General features: G+C 38.6%; 2 protein-coding genes across 2 annotated transcripts in view; both read right to left on the bottom strand.

Annotated features, from left to right (window-relative positions):
- crkl (v-crk avian sarcoma virus CT10 oncogene homolog-like) lies at window positions 1-10,549 on the bottom strand. The gene is made up of 3 exons (XM_008324816.3): window positions 9,286-10,549; window positions 7,139-7,613; window positions 1-2,998 (listed from the first exon to the last, which is right to left on the bottom strand). The coding sequence occupies exons 1-3, from the start codon at window positions 9,591-9,593 to the stop codon at window positions 2,864-2,866; spliced, it is 918 nt and encodes a 305-aa protein (XP_008323038.1). The 5' UTR covers window positions 9,594-10,549; the 3' UTR covers window positions 1-2,863.
- The window catches only part of ccdc74b (coiled-coil domain containing 74B), an 8,235-nt gene continuing 2,213 nt past the window's right edge, over window positions 10,228-16,249 (bottom strand). Inside the window, exons 2-7 of the mRNA XM_008324815.3 lie at window positions 16,168-16,215; window positions 15,200-15,317; window positions 14,898-15,096; window positions 14,720-14,820; window positions 14,524-14,580; window positions 10,228-14,422 (exon numbers count right to left, since the gene is read on the bottom strand). Coding sequence (XP_008323037.1) covers window positions 14,293-14,422; window positions 14,524-14,580; window positions 14,720-14,820; window positions 14,898-15,096; window positions 15,200-15,317; window positions 16,168-16,215 — 653 coding nt within the window. The 3' untranslated portion in view covers window positions 10,228-14,292. The remainder of the gene's footprint in view (window positions 14,423-14,523; window positions 14,581-14,719; window positions 14,821-14,897; window positions 15,097-15,199; window positions 15,318-16,167; window positions 16,216-16,249) is intronic.

Here is a 16,249-nt window from a genome sequence, read left to right on the forward strand (position 1 = left end):
TAAAGAAGTAGACTTAAATTTTATTTACTTGTTCTGTACATAAAGGGTCAATACCAGCAACAGGTGTTAACCATGGGAAATATTAACACATGTAAATGGTATAAGAAAAATAAAAGGCACAATCGTCAATTCTTAAGTAAAAGACAGACTTTCCTAAGAGTATGAGAAAAAAGAGCACAGTAATACTGTTAATGCCATTACAAAACTCAAAAGCATGAGAAGAGCAGAGTTCACCTCCAAGGAGGAACTAATCGAGGGCGTATTGCTTAATTAGTAGATCTCAGATGTCTGATGAGGGAGAACCCACAACGGTTTGTTTGTCTGCACAGACCACACGGGGCTGAACATGAAAGAAACCTTTTTGTTTAAAGAGGAGATAAATGACATTAAGCAGCATTTGGCCGAGCAGGACCATCTCCACGGCCAGGAGGTCATGCACGGAGGCAACCAGCAGGCATATTTCCCTTTTGTAAATGTCACCGTAGGTACTTCCAATTTAATAACAGCTCATTTAAAACAAAAACCCTTGATTTTTATTATGACCGCCTACAAACTGAGTAAGTGAAGAGCATGTTGGTTCAAGCTGCACAGAATAACTGAGAGCAAACGGCTGGGGTTTTGATTAGAGGAAAAGCAGGAAGAGGGAAAAAAAAAAAAGCCAAAAGAAAAAAAAAATTCTTTACAGCAGAGATGCAGATGTAACAGGGTGAACCATAATAGCACAACTCTCGACTTTCTACTGATCAAACTGAAATGGTGAGCAGCACAATATGAAGACAAGTACTCGCCACTGCTCTGCAGGAGTGGATTTGCATTAGGACCACTAACTTGTGCACAGAGCAAAGTAGATCAGGTCAAAAGGCCAAAACTTTCAGGAGTGATGATGTACTAAAAACAGAAGGTTAGAGACGGGGTATCATGCACTTAAAGATGCATTTACCATACTAAATGTTGTTTTTCTTTTAAAGGCAGTTATAGGATCTTGTTGGCTTGCTGAGACTTTTTCTTCAATTACCTGACCTTGCACTAGCGACAGTGTGACTTCTCACCTAGGTGAAGTTTAGCCTGCCCATGCTTGTTTCTAGCCAGCCAGTTTGAAGCTCAACACTCCAATGCAAAAGAGTTGGAAATGTATCCGCTTGGTGCTGTTGGCACTGGAAAAAACCCACAACATTTCTGAGCAATGTCCTTATGAATGAGACGGGACAGTTAGGAGATACGCAGTGGACATGCAAAAAAAAACAAAAAAACAATCACCACCCTACGATACATTGTCTCTGAAATAAAACAAATATAGTCACACACACGCAATTATTGTTGATCATATGGCAGAAACCAGGAAAGAGATGAAAGCACATATGGCCGCGTCATGTCTTAAAGATAAATAAGTCTTTTCAGCCAGAATGGTGCCAAGTTGAACATGATCACATCTACAATTACAGTTAAATCCATCTCCTCTGGTTTATTTAATCTCCAGTCTAGGGCTGTCACTTTTCTTTCAAACATTAAAGGTCTGATGCTGTGTTGTTAGGTACTTTAAAACCTAATGAAAAGGTTTTTGGCATTGCATTTAATGCATGTCACTTTGTTGCTGAAGGGCATTGCATTCAACAAGTGGCCATGTCATGGCCCCAAATCCACAGGTTTTGGCCAGCAGAAACTACCGTTTCTCTTCCCATCTAACCATGAACAAAGGCCGACTGCAGCTGCACTCGGTTTAAAGACACAGCAGAAATCGTCATCTTGAAGTTAACACAACTGGCAGGGTTTCTTAACCACCTCCAGCAGCAGGTAAATATGTCAGTACGGTTCTTGGCCAGAGTCAAGCAAGTTTGTGCAAGTTTTGCACATTTACAAACACAGAGTTTGCAGTCCGCTTCAATGTCCAGCAGAGGCAACAATACCTGCAGGCCAGCCTTGGGCCGACTAGTAAAGGAGGACCAGTGACTATGTGGTTTTGCGTCAACACAGCAGCTCAACAGTCCTCCAGATAGACCACAAAAACATCCAAACACAATACATTCCAAGTTCATGAGTTCTGCCTTTCTGCTTTTGAACTTGTGACTAATGCCTCTGTGCCTGCACATGATGAGAATGGTTTCCAATCACTTTTATTCACTACTTTAGTCAAACCACAACACACACATGGTTTGTGTAGCACAAGTAAGGAGGCCTGCCTTCTGAATAAGTGACAGCCCTATTTCAGTCACAATCCATGTCTTTACAACCCAGGACCCTCATCCCCAAGAAAAGGCTTCACAATTCAACGCTTAAGCTACAAAAGTGACATGATTGTTTTTTGGAGAAATAACTCCCCACTGGCTGTCAGCTCATTTATAGTCTCAGTGCTCTCAAGTCCACAGGGACAAAGCTTTCCCCTACTTTGTAGAACTATCCTCAACAACAACACACTGACACTTTCAAAATTATGTGGGACTTCAAACATAAACAAAAAATACTTAAGAGAACTCAAATCAAAACAGACAGGTCGTCATGAAATGTGGTAAATATCTATAGTAAACACACACCTACACACATGCACTTATACATACACACACTCAAACTGATGCCCAGTGATCTGGAAATGAAATGGACACTAATGCAAGAACACTGCCCAGGCTGGAACCAAGACCAGGGCAAAAAGGAGCGAAGGAAGTGGGGTCAGGTTTTTTAGTTTGGATCCAATGTCCAAAGCTGTAAACAGTCCAAAAAGCCTCGCAATGGTTGGCAACAAGAGGGGTCGCAACCATAACACAGCCCTAAGCAGGCAAGCACGTAGCCACGATGACACTGGTGGGAAAGGTGGCGACAGCCAGCAGATTTGGGAACACGCTGTTGTTGGGGTGAGAGGCTCCGGTTGAGGTCAGTCACTCTCATCTGGGTTCTGGGGGTCTATGATTTTCACATGTGTGAACGGGAAGAGACCTCGCCGTCCGTTCACCTCTCCCTCCCACTGACCACTGATGTTCATCCTAGTAACCTTGACAATGTCACCAACCTGAGAAGAGAAAAACGAGAGGCAAGATTAAAAAAGAAAAAAAAGTAAATACATTAAGAAATCTTTTTTTGCAGTACCCAGGTGCAGTCTAAGAAATGTTTAAAAACTGATTAAAATAACATGAATACTCCCCTTACTAACTGACTCAAAATCCACCAACTCTGAGGCCAAATTTTGAGTTTGTAAACATTTTTCTTGACACTTTCCCATAATTGGAATTAGTCACAAATAAAATCAAGTGAGAAACACTAACATCTTCTGCTGTCTTTCTGTTCCAGAAATATATATTTTAAAAATCAAATAATGATTAAGCAGGATTAATTATGTTCTCAATTAATAACAATTTATCGTAATAAACCCGAAGTTCCACTGTGATTACTAAACAAATTGAACAATTTCATTAATATACACAAAATAGTTGAAACACTGCCACCTTCAAATTCAGGATTCAGTCTGAAAAACTCAAACTGACACATATACACATGATATTAAGGTACAATCACACTTCAGTGACAAAAGTTGTAGTTGGGGCTCTAATGATTCCACTTCAACTCCTGGTTTCTCTTTTGACTGTTTTGTTCCATTAGCATTAACACTGATAAGTTGACAGTTGTTGTTTTTTTTTTTTATGTATATTTTGCTGTACTGATGTTGTGGTACTATACGGTACACTTTGTACAGGAATTAAGCATCGATGACATATGTGTTGCAACAGGCCCTGGTGCAAGAAAAACGCCCTGGAAAAACCATGGAGACAAAAACGGCAGTGTTTCTTTAATATTAGCAGAGTTGGAGTTCTGAGTGCTTAAGTACAAGCCAAAAAGTACAGCCAAAAATAACTGCTAAATAAATTGCTTTAAACATCAAGAGATTTATAGATAATCAAAGTGTGATTGCTAGCTATAGTGTTAGCTGAAACTAGACAAATAACAGCAAGAGGATGAGCAACCAGAGGCCAGTAGATCGGTCAGGAGTTAATATGGAGACCAACACTTTTTTCTCAGAATAAGATTCGTGCAAAAGCTACTAGTGTGTGTTTCACTGAGAGGACAGAAGCAGAGTGTAATCACTCGAGAGTTTGTCACACGACGTGACCCCAATCTCTTAAACCTTGGTCTGTATCAGGATTAGAGAGGGACAAAGACCCCATCACGAAAACCAATGATTTAAAAGTACAGGGGGTTTCTATTTGTGGCTTTAACTTCAATGTAGGGATTCAAGGACATCCAGTCCTCAACGTCATCAGTTACAATAATCCTCAATGTCTCTCTGGATTGACAAGAATGCTGCTAAGTCATACAAGTTGCTGGAATCTGCCTATTAAACCACTGTGTAGGAAAAAATCATAAAACTTTCAATATGAAATGTTAAAGTGTATATTCATTGTTGTGTAAGTAACATGTCTGACTAACATATGACTAAAAGCAATATAAGCAGAAAAATAAGAACCTCAATCTGGAGGTCTAAATAACTGAGGACATGATTTGATGGGGACGCCTGTCTCTAAGGTAAATAATGGCTTTTGCTTTTTGAAGCCCAGGGTCCCGAAAATAACTATGGTACAAAAGTAGAGTTGTTGCTATAGGCCAGAACCTATTAAAAACCATAGTCAGACGAAGAGAGGATTTAACAAGCAGGGGTTACATGAGTCATCTTAAGATATTGGATTGAAAATCAACAGCTGTCACATCTGTCTCTGTTCGTACTGTCATTTAATCCTTTAGACAATTTTATTCATATACAGGTAACCTGTATGAAACCTGTGGTTTCATCGTGTGGCTGTTAGTATGCATGCCTCAGAAGAAGAGAGCAGAGTCCTAGGTTCGATTCCCAGAGGAACAACATGTTTGATATTGTTAATCCACCTCTGGAAGTCCTTTTGGATAAAAATGTCTAAATGCATAAATGTAAATGTAACCTGTGCTTGATTCAAGACGTATTGCGCATTTACTGAAAACACCAGTTCACATGCTGATTAGATAAAGAATCAGTTTTTGTGTTGACTGGAAAGCACTCAACTGTTGGTAGAAAACTGGGTAGTAATGAGCAGTAAATAGAGCAGATAACATCCAATTGAATTTAAAGTTCGAGTAGAATAATTTTACAGTCAAACTGATTGAGATATGCACACATTGTTAACGTGTATCAATTTGTGAATTTTGTTACAGAGCTAACCTTTTCTACAACACCACCCACCAGGTTTGCTCACTGTACAATTACACTTGTTTCCATAAAAGAGACACAGGAACAAATGTATCACAGTAATCATCTGGAGATGCAGAAATGACTCCTCACATCCAGTGGTGCATGCTGATGTCACTGGAAAGCAGCAGAATCAGGCTAAAAATAGGAATCAGGTACTGAAACCTAGCATTGAATGGATTGGCATAAATCAATGTCTGTCAGAAAACATTAGCATTGACAATCCTATTCAGTCTCAGCAAGTTTATTAACAACCTAAATCATTCGCAATAGTTTTGCAGTGCACTTACTATTTAACAACCGGTTCATTTTCATTAATTATTTTGGCGGATTTTATCATTTAATTAAATGTGGGGCTAGCGATCATGATGCTAACATAATAGTCAGCCATCTGTGACCGTCCATCACACCAACCTTTGTCAGTGTATTGAAGGCTTGAAACTGCAAGTAAAAAAGTTTGTGTGGGCCAACGACATAGTCAAAGGTGTGAATGGAAACTTGACAACAATTTACAAGAACAAGTGGGGAAATACACAAATGGCCATTGGAGTAACTAACATCTCCTAAATGTTAGCTTCGAGTACAATGGCTTCACTTACTAAACTCTTGTTGGTTAATGCCACATTATGACTTGTATAGCTATAAATAATGAATGAGGGGCGTGTTGATGTGTTCCTAGAATTCTTAAGTTTTGCTTTAAGATTAAGCGTTCAGCTGCCGGCAAACAATTTTTAACCACAAAAAAACAATACCAGACAAAACTTCTTGTATAAAAGATATTACAGGACCAATTTTAATCTTAGGTAGATAAAGTTTTAATCTTAATTTGCAATGATATATTTTATGTCCACCCCCGCCTTCCAATACCATCAATACAAACAAGTCTGCCATAACAGTGGAAGCTTTTAGGAGCCTTGCTATAGATGTGAAGTGCACATTAAGCACAAGCTCACATGCTTCAACATGCTTCTACAGTCAAAACTGATTGGTGTGAGCCAAGTTGCACTGATAAGAAATGCAGCAACTGACTAGAAGACTGACTGAAACCTGAGCCAAGTCAGTGAAACTAAGGCTAATGTTGGTATAAAAAAAGTAATTTAAGAACATTTGGGTTTAAAAAAAATCTCCTTTTAAATTTTAAAAACCTGAAGTTTATTCAGTGTTTATCACATCCAGAACAAAAAAAACAAATTTATTGTTTTCTCAAACCAGAACGCAGGTAATTGGTGCATAGTTCAATTCATAATTATAAATAAATAAATAAGAAATTTCTAGACTGCAGAAAGAGCGCAGGTTATTGAAATAGTTTTACCAACAAATGTTTATTCCTGTTGCTTATTAGGTGAAAATTAATTGCAGTTTCATAAACACCAACTCATTTGTGGTGGCCCACAAGTGCAACACAACTTACCGCAACTAAGACGTCTACCAAAGACATTAAGAATACTAACATATGCTGTAACCTTCCTGTGAACAGCTCCCACTTGTTTTGTACTGTACATGACAAAAATATAGGGTGACAGCTCATTGGTCTGCCCTCTTGGCACATAAAGGTGACTTCTTACAAAGAACTCAAATGTAAGCTGAAAAGAACACAAACTCTGTACCACTTTCATTTTATTCTTAATAATTTACTACGTAATTGAATTAAAACAAAGTATAAAAGGAAGTGCAGTTTCATTAATAAGATTTTGGCTTGTGTTCTTACATGGCTTCCACTGAGGCTTCTGGAATTGTATTCTCTGAAGTATGTCAAATCTACAAACCTGTCCCCAGGCTTTGCATGTGTTGGAGTAAAACTGGAAACCATGGATTCATTTTATGCTTGCATAATAAAAAAGTCACATTTAAGTGGCTGCCTTAAGGCAAAGAGGTAAAAGACCAAGAACACTTTTTAGATAAAACAGAGGACACTGATTTATATTCACCATACATTACCTCTAGAGCAAGAGCTGTTTTATCGTAGGCGCAGGGCACTCGTCTCTGAATAGCTTTCGCCATGACAGGGCCATTCTGCATGGACGGTAGAGGGGTGATAACTGCTCCGGGTGTGCCAGGGGGCAAAGGCGAAGGTGTCTGGGGCTGAGCGTATGCATGGACAAGAGTGTGCGAGGGCTCAGGAACGCCATAGCTGTTGGAGTTGCGAGATCCATGGGATGGCTGGCCAGACATGGCTATTGGCCGGACCACTTTCTCCACATAGGGGACAGGGATCATCCCGACACGTCCCTCTTTACTCTTAGCACTCCACCACTGCTCTTCAGGTTTCTCAAGGATGATGAGGATCTCCCCTTTCTTGAAGGGAAGGTCCTCTGCATCACTGCCCGTGAAGTCATACAGAGTCCGAACATACTCCACATTATCCTCAGGGCAACCCATGGGCTGTATTGGACCACTCACTGTGCATGGTTGCCTTTTGTTACAAAACAAAAAGAAAAACAGAAGTCAAAAGAGAGAAAAAAAGTGTGAGGCAACCACAATCAGGTGACTGTATGTGACAAATTCAACAATAAATAAATAACGCTTAGTGGTTATGCAACCACATCATAATCATATCAAAAGTTTTATTGCAACACAAAAATCTGTTCTGTTGAATGGTGATTATTTAGTAAACATTGGGTCAATGTCTCCATTTTAGGATATGTTGTCTTAATGTCTGTTGACAACACATTAGGAGACCGATTAATAACACTATCAACAAGCAAAATAAAATGATAACACCTGAATAAAGCTGCAGCTATTTTAAAACACTGCAATCAGAGAACAAAAAACAGAATTTATTTTTGGACTTAATATACTCTGATAAATGACAAGTGATAATGTATCCTTTAGCTTTAAAATGTAAAAACAAAGTTTGCAAAAAGCTTACAAAATTTTGTTTAAAATGACCAAAGGCAAGGATCTAACAATACACTCAACTCATTATACAGTATTAAATGATTTACAATTTTATCACAATTGTTTTCAAACTAAACGAGCTCCAGACAAAATTATGACCAAACACAATGATTCTCTGAAGGAACATAGCACATACCATAACAAACTAAAATGGTCTTGTGTACCTCACAAAGAAATTATCTTAAATATCAGAATACAAAAAATGCACATTTCTATACAGAAACACTGCACATCACCATTTATCTCCTCTTAAAAATAGAACTGGAATAAGTTCTTTATACGTTTAGTTTGAACACCCAATGTCACTTAAGCTACGTAGGGAAACAATTTCTTGTTCACACCCAATGATTTTAGGCACATATTGCCACCTACTCTATTAAGTGTGTAGTCTAATGGTATGACCACTGACTTTTTGAGATAACGAAGGATATTCGTTACACCTTGTTGCGTGATTCTTTTTTTTTTTTAACCAATGGAAATTGTCATGCATTTGTATCAATCTTTAATCGATTCACAATGCTCTGTTACATCCCTAGACCTAAGTGCTTGAGGGTTTTCTATAAACTAACACAAAGGCAAAAATTAAGACAAAATTTGAATGTATCATCCTTGTTTTTTAAAACAATATTTCTTTGCAAAATGCAAGATTTTAAGAATATGTGCATTACACCTTTTGCCAAGAATTAAAAAGTTATAAGAATTTTATGAAAATTTCAAGAATTACCTCTGCAATGCACATAAAAAGACATTTACGCCCAAAGAGAAACCATCTGCATTTAACCCATCAACTCATTCCTAAGTAAATTTTTAAATCTCTTTGTTTCACAATTGCTGATTTGGACAAAAATAAAATTAAACAAGATTTCACAAATCAATCGTTAAAGATCAATAAATGACCTAGTTTACTGCATGTGATTTTACGCTTTGAGAATTGTTGAAGCACTAAGCACCATTTAATGGGTAATACTCAACTAGATAAAAAGTTCATTAGATTGGACCAGAAGGGAGAAGTGTGAGTTGCAGTTTTCTTGAGTGTTGCAGGGAAAAGTGGGTTAGGCCAGATAAAAACAGACATGCTGGTTGGCCTAGATCAGTCTGTAAGAACAGTCATGGAAATGTGGTGCTTCATGTCGTTTAAAGAACATAATGTGGTAGTGCTTAGACGGGGCAGAAGGTGACTTCCTTACCTGGATGCTGGCTCTATCAGAGTCGTGGTGTCCAGGTAGTGGATTTTGTAGAACTCCAGGAGGGCTGAGAGGTGTTCAAACTCTTGGTCACCAATCTTGAGCTTCTTGCTGGGCAAGGAGTTGATGATATAGTGAGACACTTTGGAGTTTTCTGACACTGACAGCACGTAGTCGCCGATACAAGTCGACGAGTCTCGAACCAGAAACACTCCATGCCTTTGTCCTTGTAACCTATTCTGTGCCTCCTGTCGCGACAGGGGTCCAAAATACCAGGCGCACCGATCAGACGAGTCAAACCTAGCAGACATGTTCTCTATTTTTGTTCTAAAATAAGTTAGTATCAATCCACGATATGGGAAACACTACAAAGCAGACTAGACAATAAGTTAAAATTAAAACGTGTTTGCTTGCTAGAGTTACTCAATCACTGCCAATAGCCAGACTTGGAAGCTGCAGGGCAGGGCATTTGTGGCTCGTTTGAGATTTTTCGAGTGCTTTTGCACAGAGGCCACACGACAAATTAGCTATTTGTTATACAGCGGAAATAAACAAACAAGAAACAATCAACCTGTCGTTTCAGAGACAGGCGGAGACTGGTTGAAACCAACTTTGGAGCATACTGTGGTTCCTGTCGCTAGCAGTCAGTTAACCAACATGGAGCCGAACAGGAATGAAACAAACCCTTAACTTGCCATCGAAGGAGGTTAGGGCTCAAGAATGTTCAATGAAGCTTCCTCTTTTTCGTTTCGCCTTCCGAGAAAAAACACACAGCAGGCTTTTCTTATAATAAACGTCTCTAGTCCACTCACTGTGTCAGTAATGAGAGCGGAAAAAGGTGGCCTCGGGTATTTATCTTTTATCGCCCCACATGTCTGCCAAACTGAGCGACCAGCCGCGGCTTATAAAGCAGATTATTCACTCGATATCTTCTTTTGTCTTCTCAGTAAGGCACGCGTCCGGATAATGCGTTTTTGAGTCCCCTTTTCTTGACTTTTCCGGGCAGACTTTGGAGGCAGCGGAGCCGAAAAAATGGCGGACAGAAACACGTCTTCACACAAAAAATTGTCTCGCGGCAGCGGCTCGGGTCCCGCGCGTGCATCTCTCACGCGCCAGAAGGCGGCTTCGTGGCTGTCGCGTGCATTTCCGACTTCTCACGGACAATTCCAATCCGTAAAATGCGTTATTTGGGTATAAACTTCCCTTCTTTTCTGTTCCTGTCCCACTCACCCGCGCCGCAAGAAGTATGAGTACAGAACCGAAAAATGGCGACGGGAGGGCAGGTCCCGCTCTCTATCAGTACGTCACGGACTACAGGGCGAGAGGAGGGGGTGTCGATGGGAGGGGTGTCGATGGGAGGGAAGTGATGGGTGGGTGATGACGTATGACCCTCTATACTTAACACTCAAAACCTACCAACGAGTTTGAGGAAACTATTATTTCTTCGAATTTTCATGGTACAGCAAGAAAACGTTTTTATCAGTAGTGAAAACATCCGGATGCAGCAGAAAGTCGCCAGGGGGCGACTTGGCTGGCTGGAAAGTCAACTTGTTTAGTTAAAAGGGAAAAAAAACAACAAAAAAACTAAAATATGTCTAATTTGCTCGGCTCTTCTTCACTTATAAATACATTGTTGAAACAGACATTAATGGTGTGAACTACAATTATTGTTGATAATAATGTTATTTATAAAACATGTTATTTAAAAACGGGTAATATATTAAAGTAGTAAGAGTAATATATTAACAAGAGTGCATATTGTGTATTCACAATATTCACCTGATCAAACACTCAGGAGCACAAAACAATTATAAAATCAAACTATTATTGCAACAGTTAAATTTACATCTATTTCTCTATAACTGTTTTTGGGGTGTAAAATACCAAAGAAATTAGTCAGACTTAAACTGTCAAGGTATTTAATGTCATGTTTATAAAAAGCCTTAAACATATATTTCCTTATTTTCATTTCCTGTTTCTCTCCAACTTCTCTCTGTTCAATCTCATTATACAAATATGTATTATCTGGCTCACCACCGACAACCGTGACACAACAGTTTGGGGCAGACCAAGCCAAAATACAATATCCTGACAGAAGAGAGGCTAAATTAAAATGCAGAGCACAGCACCACCAAAGATAAGAGTCATTCATAGAAATAAAGATACAAAAAAATAAAATAAAAACCCAAATCTTTGGTGTCGGAATCTGCAAAGATGTGGCATTATTTGTACTGATGGCAGTAGAAAACTGTGTATCGGTTCCTCTAGTAGTGGAAGTTTTAGACACCCAGGCTCCTGAGGCTGCAGCTGGCACCGAGCTTCCCTCACCAGCACTGCAACACTGTCTGAATTTCAATAGATCTGCACCCACTGGGACTTGGTGGCTAATACTTGCCAATTCCCACAATTCCACAAAGACACAGTGATGCAACAAATTAGGACTGAACACAAAACGAACAAAAGCCCCGTTTTTACTGCATGAGTTTGAAGCAAAACAACTGACACTGACAGGCATATTGTTTGACATCTTGTCAGAAAAGGAACACTGGGATCATGTAGGCTGTTCCGATTACATTGCCACAAAGTATGAAAAGTATTACTTTGCGCCTGTTATGTGGGGGATAAAAAATGTCTGAGGTTTTGTGGAAGACTGTGGCATGACTGGGTGTGACCTGAAACAAAGGAAGGTCTCCATCTAGTGGGGCAAGAGAAACTCTTAAAGTGTAATTTTTCTTTCAACTGGGACTCTTGTTGTTTGTTATGGTGGATATTATGGACAGAGAATGAAGAAGATGGATCTGCTAAGTGGAGGGAAAAGATAAGACCCAGAGAGGATTTATAGATAAATATTTAACAGGATGTGAAAGAAGAACTACTGGTCAGTTAATTTTCTACTAAAACTGAAATCAAGGCAAGACAGTTCCTGGAAACCTGAGTCAAAAGGTACAAACCTATAGCAAAACTGTTTTTAGGTTATTTTTGGAAGGTATATTGTTTCTGTATTCTTATTTAATTTGTGTGTTTAATTAATTTATTAGTAATCTCTGCACAATTATAGTTATCGTGTGTCTCTCTAAAATGTAGGGTTAACTGAATACAAGCTGAATAATGCAATACAAATTCATCTTAAATATTCTGGTTTCAACATCCACCAGCTGCAGTAAACTTACTTCAAAGGTGAAGTCCAAAGAACAATCTTAGTATAAAGCTAGTTATGGTAAATGCAACAAATGCAACACCCTAATTTTAAGGTGCTTTTTTAAAGACAATGCAATTGAATGCAGCTCAAATTTTGCAGGAATTGTCAATCAGGAAATTTGAATTTATGTCTTCATTCAGAAAATGTCTGCACAACATGGGCCTCTGATGAACAAACAGATGTGACTGGTTAATGTAATTTAGCATTAATCAACAGAGCACATTAAATACAAACTTAAATAGCAGTGTAAACACTTTCCCTAAGGTCTGTGTAGGAAGCAGAGCCAAGTTAATTCCAGGAATGATCTGCCCAGTCTGGCTCTATGCAGTTCTCAACCTGCTCTGCACTCAATGTTGCACAATCAGACATTTTTTGTCAGGTTTTGTTTTTAAACCAGGCTAGGGGAATTTGAATATGTCTACTTTCACAGATTACTGACGCTGTACTTCCTTTTACAACCATGTTCCCCATATAACTGAAAACATAAAGCGTTTTAATGTTGAAATTTATTAAACCACACTGCGACTGAGTACAACAGAAATGTTACTGCAGCTAAGGCATCGGAACATTTATCTAAACTTTTATGGTAATTTGATTTGTGAGCTTGAAATCCAGAGTTCTGTAAAAGAACAATACCCAAAAGTCTCAAACTGGACCAAAAGTTTATGATTACTTTCCTAAAACTCAAATATGTACACATTTGAATATATAAATAATTTGTAATACTGACTGTATAACTCATATTTAAATGTGCAAATGGCCGTTGTGAGCTTTTGGTTCTGTTTTTGGTGATGAAATAAATACATAAATACAAACAGGTCTTTGAGGCTAGTAGAATAACAAAGACTTAAAATTAGATTAAACTGTCGTTGTGTCTTGTAATTACAAACACTACTTGAGAATATCCAAATTAAAGATATGCATATACAGTAGGTTGGGGTGACAAAGGCTTGAAATGGAAATATATTAGTAAAGAAATGTTTTATGCCCTCTTTCTATTTCTAAGTCTGAATCTAAACAGAAAAATCCAAGACAGCCAGGCTGTACTTTAGATGCAATCATTTCTAGATCATTTCTACATTTCTCTGACATCATGAACAAACTAGCCACCGTTGCACTGTAAGGAGACATTACGAATATTGATGTAAAATTAAGCAAAAATACCATAAGTTTATTGTATTGGTCGTGTGTTTGCATGGAAGTGCATAGTCATTACATCAGTGTATTTCAACTTTGGGGTCACGGTCCCACATGGGATCACCTAGACTACAAATGGGGTTGCCTTACATGTCAGGTAATTGATAAAAAACATTACTGATAAAAATATTTTTTTTCAACTAATTATTATTCTTGTAAAATGATAATTGAAAACATACAATATGTGTATAACACACATACACACACACACACAATCTTAAACAACTATTATTTCACTTTCATGAATAAAATCAAAATGTCGTGAGAAATTTGTGATGTTACAAAGGGAGTAACAAGCCAAAAAAAGGTTGGGAATCAATGCATTACAAAGACAAGACTTTTTTTCTCGAAATCTGGCCCATATGGATGCCTCCCTCACTTAATGGTCTGGAATTATGTTTTTCTGTTTTGGTTTTATTTTTCAAAACCAAAAATTTAAATTAGAACATAATTTTAACTTCTTTACAAAAACCGTCAAGTTGTTCAAACAAAAAATATCTCCAGTTTTTTATTGTTATACTTACTTGCATCAGTTCTTGTGACTAAGGCTTTTTTTAAGGACCATAAAAACCTGGGTCCTGAGGAGGATGCTGGTAATTCTTATTTATTTGGTTTTAATTCAGTGCAGTCCTTTTAAAACGGTCTTTCTGCAGAGTGCGAGTTCTACGCTGTCTCTCTGCTACGGTTGGACTCAGGCTTTGCTTAAGGGCTGGGAGAATGATTCCAGACTGAGGAGGTCCAGACCTGGAGCAGGAAACACGGGGTGGACTAATTAATATGTTTTATATCAGCAGAGGTGACAAAAAAAGCAAAGAAAAAAAAGGTTAAGAGACAAAGACACAAACCTCAATCCTGGATAAGTTTGCAGTCTAAGTTTTGGACATGACTTTTCCTCGGATTTGCTTGAAAGATACAAAAAAGTTACACAAAAAGAACAGCATGACTGTTTTGTAACTATACATAGTATTATTATAACTATATATAGATTTATAAAGATAAATATATTTATGAAAATAAATAAAGACAAAGATGGTGTTTTACCTTGGACTGTCGACCAGGTAGCCCTTGGTCAGGCTATAGTTTTCTGGTGAGATCTTTCTGCTCAGGACAATATCTCTGAGCACGGCCTTCACACGTAGGAGCTGTGGACACGGGGACACATCACCCAGTTAGGGAAGTTCAACCACATAAAAAATATGTTTTACTGTCAGTGACTTACTTCCTGAGACTGTAAACTGTTAGCATTGTACAGCTGCCGGATGATAACCTCACACTCCTGTAGTGTGGGAGCTCGTGGTGGACAGGAGGGGTCACTGTGGATTTGAAGAGGCTGCAATGAAGTGATGCGGCTTCCATTCATGTCTGGACCACAGTTCTGTCTGTTGGACTCTGAAAAATCACCGCTTCCTCCAAAGGTTCTGGAAGTACAGGGAGATAATATAAAGTGAATGAGGCCATTAGCATGGCAACATGAGTTGATGGAGAGGACACACACACACAGAGACGATGATGGAAATTCACCTCAGAGTCCGGTTTTGTGAGGACTGTATGTCCTGCAGCGGCTCCTCCAGGTAGAACTCATTGTGAGCCCCCCTTCCATGCGTGAGGGGTCTGAGGCTGCGTTGACTTTGCATCGGCTCTGGTGTAGAAATAACTCCGTCAGATACAACATTGGTTCCAGAGTGGGGGGCAGGGCCCCTCTAGGTATTTACTTATTTGTGCCACAGTGGTGAAACTGAACTGATTTGTAAATCAGTGAGAATAGCAGTTTATAATAGGGGGTTGTTTATAATAGGGGCTTGACAATAGTCCTGTCTACAATAGGGGGCGCTGCAGTAAAGGTTTGGGAACCACTGAGATATAGCAAGCCAATATAAAGTATGTGTTAAAACATTATTTTGCCTTAATAATAATATATTTAATAATTCAATCGTGAACAGACACTGGGCAATGGGTTTATTTTATATAATTTGTTGTATTATGTGGGTTATTTTAAAATATATGTTGTTGTATGTTAATTATGCGTTCGGACAATTAGGGACAGCTTAGACCATTGTTTCCCAAAGACTGGCTTGCGTCCCTCAGGTGGGTCGCAAGAGATTTTCTTTTGGGTTGTCTCGCATCATGTTTCCCAGGAGTTTATGAATAATGTCTAATGACTTGGGTCGCAAAGGTTTGTGACTTTTAAAATATGGGTCCCCAGAAAGAAAGTTTGGGAAACACTGGCTTAGACGGTACGTTTGTATTTCCAGAGGATTACTGTAGTGTTGTGATCTCACGTACAAACTAGTGGTCAAAGAGTAAGTAAGTGAAAATTTTTTAAGACAAAATTTGAATTGTGAAAGGTGACTGATTGAAATCACCAAGACACACAGGGACACTCTCAGGTGTCTCCAACAACAGATGTCACTATTATAGAATTTATAAATCTTGACTGATCTTCGTATACTCTATACTACTAGAACTGACTAGAAGACCAACATTCTTACCTTTTCTACTCAACCTGGGGGGCTCCATTATCAGTTTATAGTGCAGATCTGCAACAGTCACACGGGAAAGTTACACTCTGTA

This window comes from Cynoglossus semilaevis, chromosome 14 (genome assembly GCF_000523025.1).
Source record: "Cynoglossus semilaevis isolate Cse_v1.0 chromosome 14, Cse_v1.0, whole genome shotgun sequence".
NCBI lineage: Eukaryota > Metazoa > Chordata > Actinopteri > Pleuronectiformes > Cynoglossidae > Cynoglossus > Cynoglossus semilaevis.

Coding starts and splice junctions, on each gene's coding strand:
- crkl (XM_008324816.3), bottom strand. CDS start 9,593: ATGTCTGCTAGGTTTGACTCGTCTGATCGGTGCGCCTGGTATTTTGGA. Junction 7,614..9,285: donor CTGATAGAGCCAGCATCCAG/GTAAGGAAGTCA, acceptor TTGTAACAAAAG/GCAACCATGCACAGTGAGTG. Junction 2,999..7,138: donor AAACAGCTCTTGCTCTAGAG/GTAATGTATGGT, acceptor TTCTCTTCTCAG/GTTGGTGACATTGTCAAGGT.